The 27,342-nt window shown below is 40.7% G+C and overlaps 1 protein-coding gene across 2 annotated transcripts in view; it reads left to right on the top strand.

Annotated features, from left to right (window-relative positions):
- LOC146307270 (partitioning defective 3 homolog) overlaps positions 1–27,342 on the top strand; it is a 474,057-nt gene that overhangs the window by 212,829 nt on the left and 233,886 nt on the right. For both annotated transcript variants that reach the window (XM_084746851.1, XM_084746850.1), the window contains exons 6-12: positions 2,142–2,248; positions 4,479–4,562; positions 11,188–11,313; positions 15,851–16,066; positions 18,010–18,197; positions 25,992–26,131; positions 26,627–26,755. In XM_084746851.1, coding sequence (XP_084602977.1) covers positions 2,142–2,248; positions 4,479–4,562; positions 11,188–11,313; positions 15,851–16,066; positions 18,010–18,197; positions 25,992–26,131; positions 26,627–26,755 — 990 coding nt within the window. The remainder of the gene's footprint in view (positions 1–2,141; positions 2,249–4,478; positions 4,563–11,187; positions 11,314–15,850; positions 16,067–18,009; positions 18,198–25,991; positions 26,132–26,626; positions 26,756–27,342) is intronic.

Genomic DNA, 27,342 nt, shown 5'->3' with positions numbered 1-27,342 from the left:
CTAATAAATAAATAGGGGACAGAGTCTCTGTCTACGCCACGCCTGCGTGTCGCCAAAGATATCCTGGCCTCTGAAAAGGGTTGAATCCATTTCCATAAAGAAACCAGGGAGGCACAAAACCTATTTGGATGTGCTTGACATTTAGTAAAAGAGAAAGAAAGAGGAAGGTGAGGGGTGAGGGCGGGGAAATAGCAGCCGCTAACAAAGCACTTCAGCAGACCCTCCCAAGGAGACGATGCACTGTCTGGGTGCTGACAAGCTCACACACACACAGAAAAACACACACTCAAGGGTCAACAGTGACTACAGCCAGGACAGGAGGCAAAAACTGAAATTAATTTCTCCTTTCAGAGACACGAAACAGAAAGTGAAGCGCACAGCAAGAGGGTCGTGGCTTCAAATCCTGGTTCAGACAAAGCAGCTACAGCGTAGTGTTCCAATGACTTAGCTTACTGTTCCTGGACTGGGGGCTCACATGGAACACGGCAGAACTGAGACTGAACGCTGCCTCCGAGACTGACGAAGGTTTGATGATAGGAATACAGAACAATGGTGGTTTTCTTGCAAGGTTTGGCTCCTGGCAAAATTCAGCTAATTTAGCTGTGCAGTTAACTAAGTTAGCTGAAGCTATCTTTCCATCAGGAAATCTGGTAAATAACTTCAGTTCTGTATTCCCTGTCAGTCTCTGAGGTCGGTTTAGTCTCCGTCTGGCTCTGTTCACTGAGAGACTACTGAGCCCACTTCTGTTGCCCCCTGATGGCAGCTAAGTTAGTAGAAGATCTAATCAAGAAAAAACAGACAGCATTTTCTCCATAAAATGTTTTCATGTTTCATCCAAAATAGTGAATAAAGTCATTACATTGTGTTTTTGTACAAGATATAAAGTTGTGCTTTTGTACAGTAATGATTGTCAGTGAGGCCTGGCCCCCAGCCCATTTTATGCTCCGTGTAGCTAATGTTGAAGCAGTCCCATCTGCTGTCACAAATATCCCCAACTTTCCTCAAAGTGAATATATCCTAACCAGCAGGTCTATAACCATGGTATTCTGGGAAACAGATCAAGGTTTGAGGTGGTGAACATCTTGGAAGGCAAAACAATGTATTCTATTGCTTGGTGCTACCAGCTACAGGTTGAGGACGCCTTGACAGGTGGATGTCTCACTGTTATTGGTTGAAAATGGTTGGTTCTAGCTTACGTATGAACTTGTCATATTTTGTTTTGTAGGAAGAAAAAATCAATAGGGTTTCAATGGTTTTGTTGTATATTTTTGGGATATATTGTTAAACAAAGGTACAGTATGGCTGAGGACGTGATCTGAAAGATGTACAAGGACTTTTCTCATTTCATCCCTGACTTTAAAATGAAGAAATGATGTTCAGTGTGCTTGTCAATGAAGCTTCCGAGCTCCTCCTGTAACTAACCTGCAACAGATGTTGATTAGTCGAAACTGGACCCCGTGTTATTAAATATGTCTCCCTCCTATTCCACAAGCTTCATGTCATCACTACGTGTAAGTGCCCTGCTCCATCTGCACCATCTCCATAAAAAGAGCTCAGATAAAGATTTTATTCCCCATTAAGGAGAGCTTGAAGCTGCTCTGTCTTGTCCCAGAGCCTAGTTAAGTCCTCAGACGTCTGGCTTGCCTGTAAAAGCCGCTGCCTCCCAGCCCTGCTGCCTAATGGTCCTGAAGGAAGATGAGTAAATGAAATGAAGAGAGTGAGAGAAACAAATGACAGCGGGCGCGACCACTTTCCTTCACTCCAGACCTGATCGCTTCACCACAAAAGTCCGGCAGCGGGTGCCACGCCCCGAGCCGGACCTGATTGATTGAGAGGGAGCCATCGATCAGAGCCACTTTGTCACTACAGTCGCTGAAGAGTTTGGCTGGGGAGGGATGTTTCTGCAGCAGCATCAGTGCTCTCGTACTGAAAGTCTCTTTTGATTTAGAGTAGAGGCCTTCACTTGTTCCCGCAGGTAATTGGATTAAAAGCCTGAGGAAAGATATAGGCAGGAGAGGAGGAGATGCAAGCACAGCCAAATAGAAATAATGACAGTGAGAGGGTGAGTTTTTTACTTTGCTGGAACAGTTTTTTTAATGATTTCTCCTCTCTTTTTTTTCTTTTTCTTTCTTTCTTTTCAGGAGGAGGAGGAAGAAGAGCAAAGGAAACATGAAAGGAGGATTGAACGGATAGAGCCAGTAGGGAGGGCTGATTCTTCACTGGAACATTCACCTGTGTTAAGCCTAGAGTGAGTCATCCCCAACAGACACTCCCACACCATCACTTATATACCATACAGTGTCTTAAAAGGTTGTGTCACCCAAATGATAAAAAGCCATGTAGATTGTTTTGGTCTTGTTTGTCCAGATGCTTACAGCATTGAACCGTTACATTTAAGTAAAGACCATGGTAAATTGCTCCTGTTTTCATGGAAACTACTTCCTGCAGTAGAAAAGCTCTCATGACAACTGTGAATAGTTTGTTCTATGAATTATGTGACCTTTCAGCCACAATAGCCGTGTCAAGTAAAGTCAGATTTCATTTCATTTATACAGTCCAATATCGCGAATCACAATTCGGCTTCAAGGGGGTTTGCAATCTGCACAGTGTGTGACACCCCCTGTCCTGTAGACTAAACTACCTCCAAAAAAACACTTTTAACAGAGAAAGTTTGATGTGAGTGAAATATCTCTCAAACTGTTGGATGGATTGTAATGGAATTAGGTAAACTGCCATGTTCCACATAGAAACATGAATATATCTCCATCATTTGGTCAAATGTGGTTTGCTTATTATTTGCTTGGTTTTTAACTAAGGGTACTTTCACACCTACCTAGTTTGCTTCAGACTATTTGGACTGAACTGAACTGGACTGAACCAAAATTACAGGAGTGAAACCTCCCCTGCACCACGGTCTGGACAGACACAAACAGACAAACAATGGTTGGACTGAAAGAGGTGGTCTCGATGGTTGGTTCATTTCTAGTACTTATGTACTTTTGGACCGATTGCAGGAAGTTATCATCAGGACAAGATAAAGGAGAAACAATGCTGAAAGAGACTCTTAAGTTGGAAAAAAAATCAAACTCTTCAATTATTTTCTGAGAGGACGTGAGAGAAAGGAATTAAAATTAATTGACAACACGCCAACACAGGCACGTCTACAAACTAATCAACTGCAAGTTTCGGGAAATGGATGTCAGTATGTCATGTATAGTTCTTTAGTGTACTTGCATAATTAAACCAAAATTAACTGGATTAAATGTACACAATGTAATAAAAACATGAAACTTGGTTTGGGTTTGAAGGTGTGGAAAAAGCACTAAAACTAATCACTTTTCTACCAGCGTCAGCCGTGTCTAATACTTATTTGAAAATGTTAGCACACTAACCATAGATGTATTATAATGAACTACACTGTAGAGAGAGCATGCAATGACATAGCACCCATTCAGTCCAATGAATGTTGCTCGTCTGGCACATAAACCAAAAAGTTTCGGGGTTAACTTCCGGGTTGTCCGGCTCACTGAATATATATAGTAGCCCCCCCCCCCCCACACCCCTGTCTGTGAGTTCCTGCTCGGCCCATAAACTTTACATTTTGATGACGTTACAGATTTTTAAATAGCTTTTTTTGGCAGATATAAAACCTCCATTGATCAAAAATTCATCATAAAAAAGAGATACAGCTGACCTTGGAGTTGTCCTGTCAATAGTTTTACAGACATCTCTTTCATAATGGACGCTTACGGAGGAAAATGCTTTTTTCACTGCAATACTACGAGTGTTCAGATCGGCAGCAATACCCTGTCTAGTTCAGATTATATTCCTATGATGTTAACGTGCTAACTATCTGCATGGGTAGATACCATGTATAAATATATGTTTTATAATTTGGGTGAACTGACCTTTTAATTAACCACACTGACACACAAAAGGATAATTTTGCAAGAACATCATCACCAAACCCCTAAACACATTTTAACACATGACGGTGACACAAAGTGTACATCAAGACCACGCCTTCTCCCATCAGCATCATCACACACATCTGCATCACTGGCTGCTCGTGTTCATTTGTCTCCACGTCTTTATCCACACAAATTAACCTCCTCCTCCTCCTCCTCCCTTCCTCACATGTTTTTCAATTAATCTGTTCTCTTTTAGCACAACAATCTGATCTTAATCACTTAATTGGAGTTTCCATTTGGGTCCCTAATCGACCCTGAGGTCCACCAGCCTGACTCTGTAATTGATGACTTTGTGTAGACAACACAATGCAACCTTCACCAATGCGGCCGCACCAACCCCCAATCCCATACATCCCATCAACGTCTTGTCATGTTCGACTAAGTCGTCTTTTACATCCTGCTTTTCTACATTTTCTTGTCATTCCTATTATTTGTTATTCATGCATGTCTCCCTCCTGCCTCCTCCTTCTCCTTGTCCCCTCGGCCTCATCCATCATCGTCCTGCAGAGGCATGCTCAAGCCGGTCGAGGTGTCCAATGAAGGAGGCCCCCTGGGGATCCACGTAGTGCCTTTCAGTTCGCAGGATATCAGGTAAAAAATAAAACAAAATCAGAGAATCAATGCAGCTTAGTGTACAACAACAGCTAGTTAGTTTCACCATCCAATATGTCTCCTGCATCCTTTGGTTTGAACCCTGTGGATGTTGCTTTCTTTTTACTTTTACTCATCATTTCACTCACTATTTTTTTTTTTTACTTTCTGTAACTCTCAGCTCTGTTTTTTTTCCTTTTCATCTCTTCTTACATGTTGCTCTAGGCTGTCTTTTTCACTGACTTGTTCTTCTGGCCATCTTTTTTATTTTTGTGAGTCTCTGCTGAAACACCATGCCTATATACCCAGCACCGCTCGTATCCCTCAGCTCAAAAGCCCCCAGTGGGAAGGAGAACAGATGAAAGTAGTTTTTGCTCTTGACTGCACAGTTTTTCGAAGTCGTGTTATGCTTTCCTTTTATTCTAACCTCTGTCCTCAGTCACAAACAGTGTCTGCTCTGCCTTGATGGTGATTCAGACTACTTCCTTTTGCCTTTCTTTAAACCAATGAGGAGTGTCGCTGACAGGGGACGAGAGGAGCAAAGCATCCTAGTTTATAGTTATTCCAGAAAAACTAAAGGACAGAGGAAGTGGCCAGATGTAATCAAACTAAAAGCTTGTGTAGAACACAGATCCTTGCTACACGCCAAGGGACTGGCACGGCACCAAGGTGAATGTGACTACTCAGCGCTGGGAGAGGGAGGCGGGGGGGATGAGGTGAAAAGACAGAGTGAGGAGATGAAATGGGATGACATTTGAGCGGGAGAGGACGGCTGTCATTGAAGATTGCTGCGTGTCATTTCTTTGGGACACTAATCCCATCGTTGTTTATAAGCAAGTGTCAGGAAACTAAATTTAGCTTTGACCTCTTGTGATCGACTCCCTCAGATGCTGTGACACTGAGTTATCCTGAGTCAGAGATGGAAAATAATGATTCATGGTGAGTCGCACCAAGCAATATTGCTCAAATAAAGTTCAAATCCAATGGTTTATTAGACATGCTATTATCCTTAAAGGGATAGTTTGGATTATTTGAAGTGAGGTTGTATTAGTTGCTTATTGATGGTCAGTGTATGACCTACAGTAGTTGCCCAGCAGCACAACCTCAGTTTGGCGAAGCAGAGAGAAGCAAAAGCACGAAACCTAACCAATGAACTGCTGTGGACAAAGGTCAGCAACAAAGTATTTTAGTCACTTCAAAAAAGGTTCACCAAAAAACAAATCAATTTCAGTTTAAATGCATTGTATATTTAGAATATTATCATTGTTTTACTTTGCAGTCACGGAGCTTTTTCTGATCGGAAACCGACATTATATAGGTCAAACATCAGTCTCTCTCTCCAAATCAACCAAATTTCATAAGCAAAATCAGTAATTTTACATCACTGAAAACAGCAGTTGGTGATCTACCGCTGCCTCGGTCAGTTCATTTGTCTTTGTTATTGTGTAACTTTGGTGAATCTGAACTATCCTTTTAAAACTCAAAAGTCACCCATAACACAAACAAACTCATAGAGCAAGGCAGCAGTGGACCAGCACTCCTGTATCCTGCCAGTTAAAATTGCTGATTTCATATATAGAGTTTGGTTTGGATATGATTTCCCGTTGGATAAAGCTGTCTGTCAAGTAAAGTGTTGAAAATATTATAAATATATGATACACTTAAACTGATACAGATTTTCTTAAGTGGCAAAAATACCTTTTGCTGATGACACCATCCACAGCAATACTCTCCTTAGCTTCCATGTTGGTACTCTGCTCTGCTTCTCTAAACTGGGGGTGTATCGACCACCATCTACTGTAGGTAATACACTGACTATCGTACCTCACATAACCCCACTTCAAATCAGCTGAACTATCCCTTTAAGCTCCTCTGTATTCCCACTAAATCAAACTGCATCTTGTAAGATATAGCAGTATAGCTGCATGGCCAGTAAATTTCTTCTCCATCAGCTAAGGTCGGCACTAATAGCTATCAGAGCCTTCAATTAACTTCAGACATGATAAGACTTAGCGTCTGGTCAGTGGGTTGATGCTAATGGCCTGGCCCAGCTCTTTCCTGTGTGCTGTGAGCTAGGACAGGAGGCATTAGGCTCAGCGGGCTGTCATTAGCGTCTAGACCGGGGCCACAGGGGTCAGACAGCCAGTGAAACCAGACAGCAAACATGGAGCTGCGGGCACTCCAGCGTCGGCTGCTGCCCGCATTCTGCTCCACTGTACTGACATCAAGTTAGATCCACACAGGAGAGGAAGACACCTGCAGGAGAGAACGGAGAGACTCTGATTTTCAGTCGACAGTTTTTCTCTCTCTCTCACACACACACACAAATGCAAAGATCCCCACCTGCAAATGAAGTCATGGACTTACCTTGAGTGGTGTGTTACCGCTAAGGATGGGCAGATTGATTCTGCAAGATCGATACATCGACTCTCACAAGCTGCTCATTTGGTATCGATTCCATGAAAAAACTTTAAAAAATCGATAACATTGCATAAATGAACTGCAGGTGGCTACATTAGTTTCAAATGTTTTCGGTAACATTATATTGTGTATTCCAGTAAACAGGCCTGATGTTACCAAAAACATACCATAAGTACCTGAAGTTATGATCCAGCTGAGCAACAACAAGAAGATAATTATTTATTTTATTATTACAATTTAAATGAACTTTTAAAATTGAATTGAACTTGTGAAAACATTGATACTTAATAAGATATTAAGTCGAATCAACTAAGTTTAAAGGTGTTGAACTGATTAGTTGCATTGTTTTCATTATTATGAAAAAAACAACAACTATTATTTATATAATCATGTCTTAAAGAGTTCTGAGGAGACAAGACTTCTGAAGTGGTCTGAAAATAGAAACTCTAAAACTAGAAATTTTAAATTAATCAAACTTGAGAAATTCCTTGTTCAGAGCCCGACTCATTCCGTCTGCCACATGAAAGCTACCAAAGCTCACATAATATCATTGGTACAGGTTATGTAAAAAAAAACTGCTTCCTTGCTCTCATGCAGTGCCACATGATATAGTGTGTTATTTTATTTTATTCTCCACAACCATCTGGCAACCCTCTGAAAAAAATCTCACAACCCCCTTGGGGGTCCCAGCCCCCAGGTTGAGGACCACTGTTTTATAGTGTATCCATTAAAAAAATAGCAGTATCATACTGGTGATATTGTGACAAAAAATATTGGTATCACACTGAAATTAAAAATTTTAGTGTCGCCCAACTAGTCTGCACACAGACTCCCGCTGTATCTTTCTGGCACACATGCAAACAGTTTCTGAGCAGTGCTGATCTACATTGAATGCTGTGCACACACAAGTATACTGTACATCTGTACACACACACACACACACACACACACACACACACACACACACACACACACACTCACACACAAGCCCCTCGCAGATGCATTCTTTGCTTAATGAACTTCTCATTCCATGACCAGTTTCAATTGTAAACAAACTGTGGACATAATTGCTGTGCATAAACGGATCCTGATTGGATTATTATTTGATTAAAGGCAGTAGATGAAAGCAGGTGGTCCCATTCAAACCATTTCTCAGCACTGCTGCCCAGCCACAAGATGGAGTAAAGCCTTACAGTAGAGTACTGTGTCGATTCTTAGCAGGCCTGATGTTTGTCTCCAGAGTCTGCGGAAAATCTTCAAAGCACAAAGTCCTTGAGCTCATATTCAACTAATGAATTCAGTGACTTACACTTTGTGAGAATGCCATTTGGATTTTGCCTCAGCTCTCCTGCTTCCCCCAAAGTAACTGATTTGTTTCTAAATAAAAACCCCATCAGTGAGATGGGGAGAAATTGAGAGGGTGGCAGTGCATTACAGTCATCACAATAATAGTGCTTTTACGAAATCATCATCTTCTTCAAATCTCTAAAAGATGCCGCTTTATCCCCAATCCTCCCCGCCACTGCTTTGAATACTGATCAGGGATCAACCAAAACTCCTTTATCTACTGTCTCTTGTCTGCTACCAGATCAGAAGTCATTAGAGTGTGTCCACGCTGTAATCTCCATGCGCAATACTTTGTTTTCAAGCTGCCAACACTTATGGAGATAAAGCACAATCATGTCCACTTCCACACCGGCTGCAATTACTCTCTGTTCAACACGCTTAAGCTGACCTGGCAATGCCGGTGCAGACACCGACAAAGAGGGAAAGGCCTTTGTGATCTTTAATTTCAACTTAATGCTGAGCCATTTACCCCTGTTGAGGAGCTGAGATGAGTCGTGGACGTCCACATTATGCAGCCAATTAGAGCAATGTCCTGAAAGTGGCCCTGTTTGGTTGAAATGCTAAAGAGCTGTGCAGATCTGCCCTTGACGTCCATGGTAAACAGGGTCACTATTTAAATGTGCTGTTGTTTTTGTGTCCAGTGAAACGATAGGAAGCAAATGGAAATTATGAAAAGCACGCAGCTTATGTCCTTGCCACTGATAAGCTGTTGATTGCAGTGCACTCTTAGAAGTAAAGGTGCTGCCTAGAACCATAAAGAATTCTTTGGATTGTCCCCATAGGAGAACCTATTGTGTTTCCTGGTAGAATCTTTAATAAAGGTTCTGCTTGGTACCCTTTCAGACACTTCTTTCTAGGACCCAAACCAAAAGGTTATCTGTGAAAGGTTTCACCCAGAACTCCCTAAGATTCTATAGAGAACTTTTCTATGGTGTAATGGTTCCACTCAAAGCCCTCTCTGGGGGTTCTTTGCAGAAACTGTCCATCTTCTAAGGGTGCTAACAAGAACCCACCCAATCAGGGGGTTCTACCAAGAACCCTTTTATACTCTAAGGATTATATCTAGTACCTACCCTGTGGATTCTACAGAGAACCCTTTTAATATTCCAAGGGTTATATCTAGAACCCACCCAACGGGTTCTATTACGAACCATTTTATATTATGGTACAAAGAACCTTTGACGAACAAGATTTCAACAATCCTCGAAGAGCTCTTTTTCTGAAACAGGTTCTTTGGAATGTTTTCAATGGAACACACAACCAGTGAAAACCCCAATCTTCAAAAGAGGGTTCTTCAGAAGCAAATGGTTCTGGGTAGAACTCAAGCCCTTTAATAAGAACCCTTATTTCTAAGAGTGTAACATTTCCTCTATCTTGTAAATCTTAGTTTGGCTTATGACTAGTTTTTGCCCTGATAATATTTCATCATTATTTTTAATTTCCCAAAAGTAAGTTCCAAACTTTTTGTCAGTTTATGCAAGGACACCCGACGTTTGCACTCACTCAGTCTACCTGCTACCTCAGGCATCTGGCGCCTTAGAGACGGATGGAGTTTGTAGTTCTGCTGTGCGAGCGCACATCAGATCTCTTTGCATGTGGTTATCCTCGGGGCCTAACTAAAGCCCCAAAGGAGCTCACTGATGTATTTATTTAGAGGAGGGAGGTGCGGGGGGTGTATTTGAAGGTAAAGGTTGCCTTTTTTTGAGGAGTGCTGAGATGGCACCGCTGTGGAACTGCTTGGGTATTTATTACAGCACTGTCGGCTCTCGTCTTAAGCTCCAGCGAAGGCAAACTGCAGCGTTTCCTCTGAAGCAATAAGATGATCTCTTAGCTGTTGGTCTGGATTACCTCAGCCAACCCGCCCTGTCATTCTCTCAAACCTGCCCACAGAAAGGCAGACGGAGGGGAGGACAGAGGCACGGACAGAGGCTTAAAATTTAGTTAGTAATGCAGAACAACTCCAGGGTGCAGGAACATGCAAGTCTTTATCCAAACTTAGAAAGTTTGGAAAGTTAAGTTTTGGTGACTTTTAGCATGTAAAAGTACAGTACATCACAAAAGGGCTAAAGTTACCTTTTAAACTTTGTTATGTTCTCCAACTTTTGAAACATTGGCCCTTCCTAAGTCCCGCCTCTTTTTGCTTTGTGCTCCAATGACAGCTGGGCAAGCTTGGAACCTTGATAAACTTTCTCCCTTTCTGGTTCTGGTACCATGTGGTAGGCTCATCTAAGTAAAAAAGAAAACCTAATTTTGAAGTTGCTTGAAAGAATGAGTGATGAATGCAGGACACAAGCCAGCCAATCTACAGCAATCATTAGCTAGCTAGCATTAGCTAGCTAGTTAGTTAGTGTTTTGCTAACCTTACCTTGCTAGTTCAACTAACATTAGCTAATTTAAGATGCGACCCTATATGTTGCTTTTACAGGAAAAGTTTGACTCAGTACCTCATTTGCTCAGAGAGCAAAATGAAAGGGACATAGGAAGGGTTTTACAATAATAAAACTGAATAGTTAATTTTCATCTTTTTATTTGATTTGTCCAACTTTCTCACTGATAAAATACACACGAGATGGTCAGCATTTCTACAGATTTTGTTATTCTCTCTCATTTACTTCATGCTTTGGGTAATACTCACCACCTAGCTTGCTCTTATAATAATATTCCCGTCCTTTTCCTCCTCCATGCCTTCTTTTCTAGACTTCTATGGACCATCATTACCTTTTTGGATGCAGGAGATCAGGCTTGCAACTTGTTCCCTGCTATTCTGTGTTTTGATGTGTGTCTGTGTGTGGTATAATTGCTGCAGTATGTGTCAGAATTATGTTTTATCTCTGAGCTGTTGTGTGATCATTTCCAGGACTCAGGGCTTGCTAGTGAAGCGTCTGGAGCGTGGGGGAAAAGCCGAGCAGGAGCGCCTCTTCAAGGAGAATGACTGCATCGTCAAAATTAATCAGGGAGACATTCGCAGCCTGCGCTTCGAACAGTAAGCTCCAGCATGGACTCTCTGCGGATGGTTATATATGAAACAAGGAAACGAAAAAAAGGAGGAATGGCCATTACATCATAAACCAATATTCTATGCTCTGTTTGGTGCCAGACTTTGATGCCAGTTCTATTGAAGCTTATGAAACATGCATGAAGAAGCGCACTAAAACCCAAAATATGACCTTTGATGAAAAATCCCTCTAAAAAATGAAAGAGAGAGAACAACATACTGGCTGATTTTCCAGATGAACAATGATCTGATGTTTGTCTCTATATAGTATCCAAAGTTCCAGTGAGAACCATTCTGTCTTCACTTAAAGACTATTTTTACGGAGGAGGACTGATAGAGAGCTGAACATTATGTCACAGTGAAGCTGACCTTTGACCATGTGGATATAAAATGCCATCACCTCATCATTTATCTTATTATTTTTTCTGTATTATTTTGTCATATTTACCATATTAATTCTTGAGTTATGGCCAAAAAATGTGTTTTGTGAAGTTACCGTGACCTTTACCTTTGACCTTTGACCACCAAAATCATATCAGTTCATCCTTGAGTCCAACTGGACACTTGTACCAAGTTTGAATAAACTCCCTCAAAGTGTTCTTGAAATACAGTGTTCACAAGAAGGTGATAACCTGAAAACATAATGCCTGTGGCCATAAAGGCATAAAAGCATAAAAGGCTTATGTCTGGCAGGAGAAAACAAGAAACGTGCTGCATATGGTATATAACAGTAGCTATTATTAGCCCATTCAATCATGGTAAAGCAGCCTCCAGAAAGAAATAAAAAGAAGAGAGAAGGAATAATACAGATTATGTTAACAATATTTATTTATCTTTGACTAATATTTATCCTTTAATATTTTCAAGGGACAATTCATATGATGTTTTTGGTTTTTAATGTGCCATGGTGAGCATTTTAATTTGACTCGCCATGAGTCCTGTAAAGTATGCCTTTAATTCAGAAAAATCAGTCAGTATGTTCTCCTCTGAAGTGTGTTCTTTCATTTCTTTATCAAAGCTTGTACAACATAGATATGTTTGGTTTTAGTGCATCTTCAATAAGCTTCAGTAGAAATGGCACCAAAGTCTGGCACCCAGCGGAGCATTAGAACATCGGTTAATGATGTAATCACCCTTCCCTGTTTTTTTAGTTTCCTTCTTTTTTTCGTGACATTGTAAAGTTCCTACTTCCAGTAACTTTTCAAGTAATTTCTTCTTGTCACGTGCACTGGCTTCCATGCTGATTTTAATTTCCGTCCCTACATCCAAAGCTGGGACTCACACCGTATTATCCTGAAGCACAGTCCACTCAGTGATACAGCTGATACTCAGAGCTCTGTGTTTGACTTAAAGTGCAGTGACAATAAATAGCATTGCTGTTGTTAAGTAGCAACTAAACTTCAAGGAGACATGACACCCACACTGCTGCACGATAAAACAGAAATATAACTGTCTTTGTTGGCCTTCCTCTAATAGGCCTCAGTGACCTGCAGTCCTTCACCACCGCCTCGGTGTCTGATCTAAAACCGCCTACTTCTGTAGATTCATTCCTATCGATTCATCGCTCCCCTTCATTTCCTAAAGTGGAATAAAGATATAAACCTGGGACTTTCCCCCCCATTTACCCAAAAGCCACCCTTCTCCCTCACACACACACAGTTACACTGAGCTGTAAAGTATTATCTACACTCGTGTGTGTGTGTGTCAGGCTGAGAAATAAATTGCCTCTCCTCCAGGCTGGATCCTGGAGGCAGTGTTCGGAGGTCTGCTTGGCTCTCTCCCTTATCATCTCCTCCTCCGCAGGAAGAAATAGCCCGGATTCCTGCCAACAAAGGCCCAGCCTACAGTCACACTGGGCTGGACATAGTCATCTAAAACCACTGGGCTTAGAGCCACCCTGCTGGATGATTGACAGAAACTGAGACAGAAACCAAGTTTTTGGAACCCCTCTGCATTGAGAAGTGGAGTCAAAAACTACCCATATTTTCTTGAACAGCTCTATCACTGTCAAAATGTGTTTTTTTTAAGCAAGAAATACCCCAGATTTTCGAACCGACTTTGGCTAAGATAAGAAAAGCTCTCCATCAGCATGTAAAACTCCAGACTATCACGGTTACCTTACCACATTATGTTAATGTGTTCACTAGACTGTGCACAAAGCCACTAAGGTTTTAAGATTCCTCTTTTTTTTCCTTTCAAAACGATGCTATTGTCATTAGTAAACATCCCAGTTTCCTTCCAAGCCTTTTCTAGTGTGAAAGAGGCTTACAAACCAAATCCAAGTGATGTTTTGTAGCGTTCCGCACTTACCCTCCCCTGCCAAACACTCCGCACCGGCATCCAAATGCATATGATGTTTGTGATTCTGCATGAAAATTAGGTGAAGGAGCTAAACTTTCTTCCCCCATTGCTCCCTCACCCTCCACCCCGTTGATTGTGCACCTCACAGAGCGACAATTTAAAGTGATAGTCTAATCTCCTTGGATTGTTTTGCATGGGTAAATATTTTGAGGCGCTTAATCTAACTGAATGTAATGATGCATTGATGGGGTGATTTATTATTCAATCAGGCCCGCGTGGCGGCTGATTACTGGAGTGATGGCACTGTATATGTGCAGGTGGGAGCGTACACACACACACACACACACACACGCTCGCTCAGTCATCACCCCTCGGCGTGCACATGTGAGTGATTTTTGTAAATTACCATAGGAATAAAGATGGGAGAGACCAAATCCTGCAGAAGTGGCTCGGTACACCACGCGCGCCTTGCCTCCGTGACACAGCTTGAATGAAGTGCTGTCTGTTGCAGCGGAAGAAGCTTAGCGGCTGTCATTTGGATAGAATCAGCATGGTATTACTGACGTGGTAATGGGGGTCTGGAAGCAGGAGGTGGGATTGCTGGAATCCAGACATCCACCACGCGTGTGGCCCCTTATGCTGCAGCGTGGCTCGCTCCTGGCCAGTCTATCTATATGCTAAGTGCCACTGGCAAAACCAGACTAAACAATTTCTTGCGTCTGGGAATGATGTTGAGCTCTTGTCTTGGGTTATTTGGCCCCAAAACCCGTGTGAGACTCAGTGTGTGTTTTGGCTTTTCTTACTCTTATTTTGTGTGTAAGGAATGAAGTGTGTGTCTGCTGACTTTGGAACCTCATTGTCTGGAAAGCTTCCCTGATGCATGATTCATCGTCTCTGTTCTGATTGTCGAGTCAACTCGTGTCCATTCATCTGCAACCGCACACAGACACACACAAACATGCAGACTGCTATACTGTAGAGCGCTGGTTCGCACCATGGGGGTTGCGGTGCCCACTAGGGGTCACCAAAGCTTCACAGGGGGTCGCGAGGCCATCTTGATTTTAAGGAGTATATGAATACAATACTTGACATACTTTGCATCTAATTCATTTCTGCGGAGAAAAAAAAATAAATTGTTATTTTAAGGCTGGATTGCACCAAGAAGAATTTTTAAACCTGACTGGTTATTGTTTATCTTTAAATGTTTGGCCAATGAATCTTAAAGCTAGCTTAAAATTAAGAAAGATTAATTTTAAACTTTTCATTAAGTTTTAGTTTTCACTCTAAACTGAGATTAAATTTAATTCTGTTGCACCAAAACTTCAATTTTAAGTTTGAGCCAGTATTCACATTAAACCAACACTTGAGGAGGTTTGATTTTTAAAAATGGCTGCCTTTTTGAATGGATTGAACAAAATAATGAAGTTTCTCGAAAGTATTCCAGGGAAATACTTTACCCAAATGAGTTTAGTGATGAGTTTGTTCTTTTTTTGACACCAGTTGTTTATCCAGCCAACAAGATTTTCTTAAAGGAAGTGATATTCTCTGCTGAGCCATCATGAGCAGTCCAGTTAGGCAAACTTTTCAGCTAACTAGCAAACACTATAACATTTTATTAACTTTTTAGCTTGGGTTAGGGTTAGAACAAATCTGAGCAACAATAAATCTATGTTGGTGCAACCCAGGCTTAAGTTTAGATTCTAATTTAAGATATAGAAAAAATGAAAGGCTACTGCTAAACAGCGGTGTGTCAGGGCAAAGAAAACTTACTGCTGTGCATTGAATATTATATTAAATAGCCATGAAATCTGTCACTTGGTCAGGGTTCATCAGTTTACTCAGTGATAAAAAAGGGGCCTCTTCAAGTTGGGAACCATGGCTGTAGAGAGACTCAGATACTCCTCATACACTGTGTTTCACTGACATGATATAGAACACACAATATATGATGTTCAATCACTGACTCACCATGCTTATCTCTTTCCTGCCTTGATGTTGGTAATTATAGATAATGTAATTTCTGTCCTCTGCTGCTATGTGGTGAGTAGCCCTGCGATTAGCCATGCTAGCCTCTCAACATACAGTACCACATACTGTAGCCTCCCTTATCCTCCTGTATCTGTCAAGCTATGATAGTCCATCATTGTACTTGTATCTCTTATCATGTTGAAGCTAATTCATTTCTGTCTGCATGACCTCCCCCCTCTCTCTGTATCACCTCCAGAGCCCAGAACATTTTCAGGCAGGCCATGCGTTGCCCGGTCATCCTCTTCCACATCATCCCCGCATCCATGAAGAGGCAGTACGAGCTGCTCTCGGCTCAGAGCGAGCTCAGCCCGCCATCGTCCAACAGAGTCCGCTTCAGCCAAGACTCTCAGCAGCCAGGGGACAGGTCCAGTCTGGTGTCCAGGTCTGGACCACAACCAGGCCTCAACCACAAGTAGGTTTGACCTCCGTTTTTTGTGTCAGTGTTGCCTTGTTTATCCCTAAGCAGCAGACATGTTGCAGTTGGGTAGATCTTAAAGGGAGAGTTCAGATCATTTAAAGTGGCATTGTATAAGGTACTTATTGATAGTTAGTGTGTCGGCTACAGTAGATGGCAGTCAGCATGCCTCAGGTTTGGAGAACCAGAGAGGAGTCCCAGCATGGATGATAAGCAATGAACTGCTGTGGACAGGGTCATCAGCAAAAGGTATTTTAGTCACTTCAGAAGGGTCAACCTAAAAAAGAATCAATATCAGTTTAAGCGTACGCTATATTCATAATATTTTCACAACTTTACTTTGCCGCCAGACAGCCTTTTCCAACTAGAAACTGCTGTTGTATAAGTCAGTTATTGCTATCTCCAAACCAACCAAACAAACTCGGCCTGCTGGCCTTGATCTGTTAGACTGTGTATGATATGGTGTGACTTTGGTGTTTTGAAATGACAGTTGGAATTCACAAAAGCCTAACAATAATAATAACTAACAGATCAAGGCTGTGGCAGAAGAGGTCCTCTGCCAGGTCAAATTACTGGTAAAATTGCTAATTTTTCCTATGTAGTTTGGTTGGTTTGGAGAGAATGATAATTGGTTTATATAACAACATTTTCCTGTCAGAAAAGGCTGTCTTGAAAGCAAATTAAAGCAGTGTGGACCTGCTGACTAGCATCTGTAGGAGCAAATACACTGATTATCAACAAGTCCCTCATACAACCTTACATCAAATAATCCAGACTGTCCCTTTAAGACAAGCTAGTTGGAATTTGGAAGCCTGAGGAAAGCAAGATGCACATTTTACACCATGAAATGAAAGTTTGCATCTTTTTGTCGAACCAGTTGCTTGGAAAAATAACAAAAGTTCATGTTTGTGCACATAATTAGGCTAAGCACTCTCAGGCTGCCACCGTTTCCAATGAATGAAATTCTGTTTTAATTACACCAGTCAATGACTTTTTCTTAATATGTTCACTGTGAATCCACCAAAGTTTAAAAGCTGCACAATAAAATGCAAGAGAGTAGTTTAATACTCATTTCTACCTGAGATGCCCAAGTCTGCATTGCTGATCATCTTGTTAAGAGCCCATTTTATCTGCCTGCGGTTACTATTAATTTCTGTAATGTCTTTGGCCTGAGTCCAGAAAGCTCAACATGTGGGTGTTTATCAAATGGATCCATGTCTACAGGTTTATAGTATTCATTTCAGTTATATAAATCCTCTATCCATTCTCTCATCAAGTCATTTAGTCAATATTCCCCACTGCATAGAGATAATAATTTAATGTTGGAAACAACATTATTGTGCATCTTACTTTACATCATAGCAGTCTGACAGGTGATGGCTATATAAGTATATGCTCAGTTTAAAACATCACTTATTATTAGCCCAATGTTGAGGGACAAAAAGCCCCAAACACGATACTGACAAGAGACAGACACAAAACAGATGATTCCAATTACCAGAGCACAATATCAGAACTTTCACAAAATAACAAACCTAACCCCTCAAGCAATTTGTCAACAAATAAATTATAGAGTGGAACAGAACATTTTCACCAACCGATCGATTAATGGAGCAGACAGGGGCAGGCCCACATGTCTGTTGTCTTTAATTGTTGTTACCATAATTGTGGCCAAAAAGTTGTACTAAATATATTTTGCCACAATATCATGATGAAATAAATGTTCCTATTTTGTTGAAACTGATGCACATAATCATTAGTGGCTCTACTTCTATTTAATTAAAAAAGAAAATACAGAAAATACCAAAAATAACAAAACAGCGTGCTGGAAATGTTTAATAAACTAAACTTGTGCTTTCTCTTACAAGACATAAGGTAACAAACATTCTATTCCTGTCAGTAAAAGCAAATCAAACCTTGATCTTTGTTTTGCTCTGTAGCCACCCGGGACCCCTGGCAGGAAGCACCCCAGAGCCGAGTCGCCGGTACGCCACTTTACCGCACAACTTGGTCTCCAGGTCCTCGTCAGCCCCCTCCCCCTCACTGCAGCGCAGGATAAGCGCAAACCCGTCCACCAGCACCTACCTAAAGAACAAAGGCCGCAGATTCAACATCCAGCTGAAGAAAGGTAAGAACACCTGCACATGCTCGGTCACCTGGTAGAGCGTATGTCCCCTGAACCAAGGCTGTGAGTCCTCTGCAGTCCTGTCCTCACTTCAGCTGTCCAATCAAAATAAAGCTATAAAAATACCAAAAAAAAAGAACCAGCACACACAGCAACTGAAAATCCTTCAGCATTTTCATGAGAATAATAAACTAAAAAAGTACAAACTTCAGTAGATGGCAGAAATAGTCACTCAGAGGCCTCTATTTTTGTAGCAGCACAAGCATCACTCTGACCACTTGGAGTTTTCTTGACCTTAACATTCACTTTGCCCGTCTTTGTGGTGTTTTGGTGCACAGGTGGGAGTAGAGGCACAAACATGAGGGAGTTTCATTCAAGTCAAGGTAGCGCAGAGCAAGTTGCTAGTATTTTGGTGGTAACTGGGTCTTTGACTTCATGCTCAGAAGAGTCCCAGAGTAAACAGAGCAAACTGAATACTTGGAGACAATATGCAGAAATAGCAGAATAATTTTGACGTGCAAATAAACTATTTTAATTAAATGAGTTAAAATGAGCATCAGAAGGAATTTCTAAAGCAGAAACATCTTGTGTTCATTTATCAAAATTTGTATAACTGATTTTTACAGTATCTGCTGTCCATAGCTGTTTAATACTGCACGAAAAGCTTCTCTTTCTGAAGGCAGCATGCCAGATATGTTGATAAATTTGCAGCCTCTGATTAGAGATGTGCTGCACTAGAGTGCAATGCCATTACACATGGCCATTCACTGTTCAGTTTGATATAATCACAATCAAACCAAAAGAAAACAGAGGAAAAGAAAAGAAAAGAAAAAAAGAAAATGTCATTGAGTAATGTTCTATTATAGAAACACATTAAACCTTATTAGCAAACAACTGCAAACAGTACAGTGTCATATTTTAATATATGATGTAGCCACTGGCAATGTGAGATACAGGAGAATTATGACTGAAATATGGTTTTATGTGCTCATATAAACTGCCTCACTATTTTGTACTGTATTACTTATTTCTGTTGTCACTGTGGTAATTAACTGAAAATAAACCACACCATCTGTCTCTGGCTGCAGATTTGTGGTGCTGTGTGTTCACATGTTGCCACTCTACACCATCTAGACAACAATATGATTTCCTGGAGAGGCACATTCTTCATTTGTTGAGCTATTGTCGTCACACGTTGCTCTGTTTGGCTTCAGAGTGATGCACTTATCATTCTGCTTCCATATTTAAAATGGGGCCCAGAAGGACTGACAGTGGTTTGACTAAGGTACATTATAAGGTACATAAAACAAATAAATAAATAAGATAAAATAAGATATTTTTTGATTAACTTCTGCCATATCAACCCGTCATTGACAAATTACATCCTCTCTTATCAGCAGAGAGTTGAAGAAGCGCTCTGTGTAACTGATATTATAGCATCAAAGTGTGCAGGTTTTGTTTTGCAGGTTGGCTGATTCTCTCCAAGTCACATTTAACTGCGCTTAAAGTTTACTTTAAGACACACACACCACAGTTTTACTATTATGATCATCAAGTAGCTGATGTGACAACCATAAAGTAGTTCATCCTTGAAGGTAAAACAGATGCAAATAGCACCTGTCTCTCCCTCTATCACCCATGTTCCACTCTGTCACCCCTCTTTACTCCACACTGAGACAAAGGGGAGAAAGGGCCATTTTATCATCTGTATGCATTTATTTTCTGCAGAGTAAACAATAAGTTAAGGGAGACAACCTCAAGGGGATGGAATTATTTGCTGTGGGGTTGTATGAGGCACTTATCAGCAGTGTATCAGCAGTGCTGTCTTATAAGTTAAATATTGTTCTATCGAAACCAACCAAACTCAATAGTTGGAAACTATCATTTTACCTTGCTGGACACTTTCAAATATAGCATTCACTTATGTCTCTAACTTAGATATTTTGTGGCTGAAGTATCTTTTCATGCTCATCCTGTCTACTGCAGTACATTGCTTAGCTCCTGTGCTCCTTTTATCTTCTCCAAATTGGAGGTTTGCTGACCGGCATCTGCCTTAGCTAATACGCCGACTATGGTGATTAAGTGCATCATACAACCCCACTTCAGATAATCCAAACTATGCTTTTAAATCTTTTAGGAAATATTCATAAATCTCCACTTGCCCCTGGCCTTTGTTTAACCAGGCCAAAAGCAAACACAGATCCACTGCTTTTTGAAAACAGAGTTTGTGGTTTGATGCACTCAGGCTACATCACCATGCTTTTGTGGTTGAAATATTAAGATTCAGCAATCAGTCTGCTTCCAGCTGAGGTCGGTTTGTTTGCAGACTTGGAGAGTCTTTTGATTCTGGAGCAGTTGTATATCTTAGTCGACCATTGTGGTGGGTTCACTGCCAGACTCCATCTCATTTTCATCACTTCACTATCTTTATATGCATTGATGAGCAGTTGGTTGTGGATCAAACCAGTGCTGAGGTGACTTGCCTCGTCTCTCCCCCTCTTTGCTCCCTTTTTTTGTCGGAGGGAGCAGATGTTTTGTTGAAAGCTGGCACCGAGGCCGGAGCAGCGAGCTTCGGGAAATAGTGCTTCAAGTGAGGGCAGCAGCGTAGGCTAAATGCAACGCGCTCTAGGGAAATGCAGACACAAGCTGCTCTAATATGTTTGGCGAAGGTCCCTGAGCACTGCCAGCAGAGTTTCACAGTTCTCATATAGCGCAGGGCTGCAGTGCAAGTTATATTTTTTGTTTATAATGTGATAAAGTCCCTCCCTTTTTCTCCCTTTCATTTTAGTGAAACCAAGCCAGGGAGACGTTGGTGCAGCTCCAGTAAGGGACTGGTGCCAGTAGTTAAGTTTATTTCCACTGGCCACATTGCTTCATGGTCTAATTCAACACCAGCCATAACTCTCAAAAAATATGCTCTCACCCAAGTGACAGAAATGGTTTCTAAGATTATTGCTCATGATTTAAATGGGGCTTACCGGATTGGATGTGCCTCACTTGTAAACATAAAGCCATTCGTGAACTCTAAATGGAGATGAATTATTGTCCAAATGTTGTTGAATTGGAAATTCAATCGAGCACTAAAATCGGACAGAGTCGAAGGAAATGCGCCTCTGAAATCCATTTTGACAGTTCCATTTGATTACCATCAGATTTTATCACTACTAATGTACTTTTAGAAAGGCTTCAGCAGTTTTGTTGTTGACTCTTTGTAATTGTTGTGATTCGGCCTAAGTGGCTCTGAGTTCCGAGTGGCGGGAGCAGATCTTGCATGGCAAATTAACAAGAGTGCCTTAATCAAATAGTGCAGTCGAAAAGGACATACGCACCCCATTAAGTCATTATAATGTGCCTCAGCCTCTCCTCATGTTTGCTGTTTAATTGGCTTATTGGAGCCAGGATTTCAACTAATCCAGAAAGGGATACAATTACTTTTATCCTGGTCTTCTATTGCCCAAAATAAAGACGTCAGTGGTTAATTACTGCAGGCCTGTTAGAAATGCATTCTCCTAATTGCCCGATTGGAGACCGTTAACGACGGGATCTTACAATGGTCTGGAGTTTGATTCTGCTCATTAGGCAGTGTGCAGGCCAGCGGGAAGGAGAGGGACTGACATGGGTGGGGGGGTCACAGTGGAAAGAGGAATGAAGACAGTGATGTGTAGGATTTAAAAGAGGACTATGTCTCTTACAATTGTGAGATCAGGGTTTCTGTGGGTCCATAAAAAGTCTTAAAACGTCTAAAAACCAATAATCTGAACGTTAGACCTGTAAATGTCTTAAATACGATTGTGAGAACATGGTAACCATGGGCCCTTAAAAAGTCATAAATTTGATAATCTGAATTCTAGGTCTTAAAATGTCTTATTACAATTTTGAGAACAGGGTTTCTCCAGATCCTTAAAACCTCTTAAAATTGTAAAATCCAATAATCTGATATTGAGGTCTTAAAATGTCTTAAATATGATTTAAAGAACAAGGTTTCTGTGGTCCTTAAGTATTCTTTAAAAAGTTAAAATAATATGACATTTAGGCCTTAAAATGTCTTGGATGGATAATAACATTCCGCCTCACTTTTAAATGTGCCTTTGAAAAAATGTGTGTTTTTCACACTGAAATAAGCACAAAATTAAGTAACTATCAGTGACCTTCAAAGGTAGAAAAGACAGGACATACATCTTACAATACATGATCTGAATTGTCAGATTTCTTTAGAAGAATAGTTGATTATTGATTGAAGTAACTCTTAAATTGTATTATCTCCATCTGAAACTGTAGGGCACAGTCAGATATCATTAGTCATGGAATAATGATCAAGAAAACTTTATTTAGAAATATCATCACAGAAATAAAAATGCCTTCTTTTTATGTTTCTGTCTCTAGTTTCACTTTGATAACAAACTGCACTCAGAAGAGAACTGATTGCTGTGGCAGCTATGTGACCTTGTATTAAAAGTTTGTCATTCATGAGGACAAACTCTGCAGATTTAACATCCAACATAAAATCTGGCAGCTATTTCTGTCTGCTAAGTTATCCTGCTGCACTGATGGAGAGACGGGAGCACGTCATTATCCTCAACAGCTCAACTTTTTGACGACATATGCAACCTCTTCATCACCTTTCCCACAAGTTTGTTTGTGTGCAGAAGCCACAGGAAAGTTACGATCCACGCTTCTCCCTCTTTGTGTTTCTTGTTCATCAACACCATCACTGTCAGCGAGTCGACAGACAGCTCGACAGACTGCTAGAGAGACGTACTGGGGAAAAGTAGGTCATGATGAACCATCAGAGGTGCTGACAGCTCTGTGAAATGAGCAGCTACTTTGACTTGAATACTAATCACAGTTGTTAGCATCAGAAAAGCCTCCACTGAAACCACAGAACACGACTCTCCTACTTGACTGCTTGAAACGCCATCGGCTAGGTTATGCATGGAGGATTCTGTCTCCCTGAAAACTGTTCTTACTGTCTCATCTAATGGCATTATGTAGCATGGCTATTGAATTTTTAAATATTAACCAAACAAATACAATTTATTTAGTTTACCTCAATCCCTAGCTGACATTTGAAACAATTTCTTGCTTTTTATTTGACAAATTCAGGTCTGGTCAGCAGGAAAGGTCAGGCTCTTATTTATCCGTTATTGTATTTGCCTACTTCCTCCACCCCAGCAATTTATATTCATTTGATGAACCTTAAAGGTCAGCCTTAAAACCCAAAGCAAATGGCTTAGCACAGCTGATATCTGAAATCTTTCCTCAAATATAGCTGTTGAATTTAGCCTTACCAGTCATGTAGCTCTTGCTCAATGACACATCAGTAAGAAACGGTTTGCTATATAAAGACATAGTGGAGTAATGCCATCTTGAGCAGAGAATGTGTGCATTTTTATCACAAGAAATAGACAATGGAATCAAACAGAATCTTGATCTTTATTTAATTAACACTGCCTAATTTGACATTTTGATCTGAGTTATGGGAGGCTCTGTTTCGGCACAAAATGGCAGTGCACTAAAATATGTCTTTGAAAACATTTTAGGTGAGAAAAAGGCACTGTAGTCACATAATTTTGTTCCATAATTGATCAATACTGTCTAGTTTGACAGTTTGATCCAAGCATTTGGAGGCTGTGTTTCCAAGCAGGGCACAAAATGGTGCAGCATTTCACAATATTTCTGGTATTACAGCTAAACAGTGCACTCAAAGATGTCTCTGAAAACATTTTAAGTGAGAAATAAGACTCTGGTATCAGTCTTGCTCCTATATGAATAATACCGTGTAGTTTACCAGTTAAATCTTAGTTTCGGGAAGGTCTGTTTCTAAGCAGGGCACAAAAAGGCAGTTTACAATATTTATAGAGCCGAAGAATACAGTAAAATATATTTCTGAAAAACATTTGAAGCAAGATATAGACAATGCAGTAACGTAATCTTGACCAATATTTGATCAGCACTTCCTAGGTTGATCTAGGTTTTGTAAGCAGTGTGTGTTCAGATGTTGATGTCTACTGCGACCTCTAGTGGCAGTGAATGACACTCGACCCTACAGCACCTTTAATGAGCACATAAATCATGATCATTGTGCTCCACATAATGCAAACATCAAACTATCTATACATAGCAGAAGCCTGCCTCAGGCTGCCGTGACCCAGACACGCTTTGAACGCAGCCTCCTGACCTGAGGTTTTTGGTTTGAACATCTGGCACATGGCACGTGGATGATTTAGAAAACAGCATTTTTGCTATTTAGGTGTAGCGCACTCCATTTTTAGAGCCTATTGAACTGCATGTTTGATGCATTCTGCAATCCATAATCATTCACTTCTGTCTGCTTATTCTGGTCCATAACCAGTCTTTAATCCTACCATAACTTGCAAGAGTGGCTTTACAGTCCACACGCACTTATCATAAACACTCAATTTTGGTTCATAGCATTGAGGCTATATTTAGAGTTAGGGACATATTTTCATTTTTACTTCCTTAAAAACCTGAGTGAGGCACACCCTGATGGCAAACCAAAGAAAAAAAATGTCAAATTGGAAGTAAGTATGTTTGTATTAACTATAGGAGGTTCAGAACATGGTGGAAAACCATAATTTGATCCCTGCATAGTGGTTACTCATGTTACAGCAGCGTGTAATGAAAAGAATCTTTCAGAAATGGTTTCAACAGTCTGGTCTCTTTCTAGGAGTCACAGTAAAAGAACTAGGAACATTTTTAGGTTCCCTTCTGACTTCTATTAGAAATAACTATGATGAGATTCCAAATATTCCTTCTAAAATGCAAATAGGGACAAAAAAATCTCATTATATTTCATCACTATCAGAGCCACAGTGTTTTGCTGCCTGTCAGTGATGTAACTTTTTCAAATAAAAGCAAGAAAATGAATGTCACCATGTTTACCTGAAGAAACAAATCTTTTGTTGTTGACATTTATGAACTCAAATGGAGGCTTTGGAACATTTTACCAAACATAAACACATGCACATTATTTACTTCTTCCCCTTCAGAGTGATAAAGCTTCAACAGGGCTGTAAATCACTAATATTACTGTTATTTTTCTGGGGTGGCAAAGTGTGAGAGCATGTAGGCTGAGAATCTTTGAGCTTTACTGCTGAGATTCATGCACCCTTGCTGGCAAAACTTGCCTAATTAAGCGTCCCTGAGCAAAACACTGAAATGTCAAGGATTGACTGATTATGCAGGAAATGAGGTTTCCACCAGCCAGTTGACTAGTAGTTGTTAGTTCAAGCCAAGAGTCATCTAGTTATCATACATTTCTGATATTAGTTTAATTATTTAAATATATATGTAGGAACATGAAGCAAGCTAATGCTAATAGCAGAAGCTGTTATGATTCAGATTTTTTTTAAACAACCAGCAGGAGACTGAACATTTTGTTAATACATTTCAACAAAGTATAATCTCACACAACTCTTGTTTAAAACACAGGAATAAATTCTTCCACAGGAATAAACTTTCAGCCTCACAAAAACAAGTACTTGCACACTTATCAACACAATGGATGATATATATTTACAAATGGAATCAGAGTCCTGGTCGAAGCCGCTGTAAACCACCTCGGTACTGAATTCCCTGTCGTCAAATTGGGCTCCAGTGGTCACGGAGGCTGTGTCCAAGCCTGATAGGACTACTGACTGAGCAACTAGCTAAAGGCAGCAACAGGCGCAGCAAATGGAGTTTGAGGTGCTGTGAGGTGTAGGCTTGAGAATGTCTAATCAATAAAATATCACATTACATTTCTAACTAAATTCATTTGTCTTCCATTTGTCCCAGGTCCAGAGGGTCTTGGCTTCAGCATCACATCCAGAGACGTCCCCATCGGTGGCAGCGCTCCCATTTACGTCAAAAACATCCTTCCTCGAGGGGCAGCCATCCAAGATGGCCGATTAAAGGCTGGAGACCGGCTTCTGGAGGTGGGGCGGCACTCTCTAACTCTCTAGTGTTCAAAGAGTGTGTGCTCCATCAGATTGTATGTGATTTCAGAGACTAATTACTCTTTTGCAGATACGGTTTTGTTACAAACTTCAATCTTGCAGAGCTTTTGTTGAAATAAGTCAAACACGCCGCGTTCCCTATGGCTATAACAATCCAGCACCAGCTTTGAATCGCTGAGCAAAAGTGATTAGATGGAACAATATTTTGATTATACTTCAATCAGACTGACATGAAAATCAGCTAGTGCTCACTTTAGGGGGAAATAACCCATGTTTAATTCCAGCTCCAACTGGCTCACTGGGTAATCTGCATAAAGGTTATGTGGAGGCCATGGATACCCCTCGATGAAGTCAGAGAGCGCTTTGATTTTAGTTTTGAGGCTGAGTGTGTGTGTGTGTCTGTGCCTTTATTTTCACCTTAATGAGTATGCTTATCCGAGTATTAATGATTCATGTGTGTGTTTGTACGTGCAGGTTAGTGGAGTGGACCTGAATGGTAAGAGCCAGGAGGAGGTGGTGGCCCTGCTCCGAGCCACACCTATGGGTGGGACTGTGAACCTGCTGGTGATTCGCCAAGAGGACTCCCTGCTGCCCCGAGAAGTGGTCAGTACCCAGCCAGCTCCTCACCTTACAACCTATTTTCACTCCCGATTTCCCGCACAGAAATCACTTCAGCTGCTGATTGCAATACCTTGGAACTCTGACATTTCTTAATAAGTGATGTAGTTGATACTCGAGGAGAATTGTACTTTATTATTCTCACTTCTTAACAATTTAAAACAGAGAATTTAATAGAGAAATTTCTGTAGTTATTTTATTCAAAATGAAATAAATGGGAGGCTGACTTAGATGACCATCGTTTTAGTTGTATAATACTAATATAATGCTGTTTAACCAAACTTCATGCTGATATGATGCATATCCTGAATCAAGTTAGTCAATTTCACTCAGCTTATCCCAGTTGACTCAATGAATTCACTTTAGAAATATGGCAAAGGTCACTAAATGTTTAACATTGAGTGCAGCTGGGATATAGATTTGTCATGGTGGCTGCACTGATGTGCAGCTAACTGCTCTTTCAAGCCATCAACTTCTCTTTCCATCATGCTCTCTGCACTGCAGTTTTTACATCCTTGCGTCTGTGTAATTCTATCAGTGTTATATCCATTAATTTGCTGCTTTCCGGTGAA

The sequence above is a fragment of the Lutjanus erythropterus genome, chromosome 21 (genome assembly GCF_056507025.1).
Source record: "Lutjanus erythropterus isolate fLutEry1 chromosome 21, fLutEry1.hap2, whole genome shotgun sequence".
NCBI classification, from domain to species: Eukaryota; Metazoa; Chordata; class Actinopteri; order Lutjaniformes; family Lutjanidae; genus Lutjanus; species Lutjanus erythropterus.
This window is presented reverse-complemented; position numbering and strand designations above follow the sequence as displayed.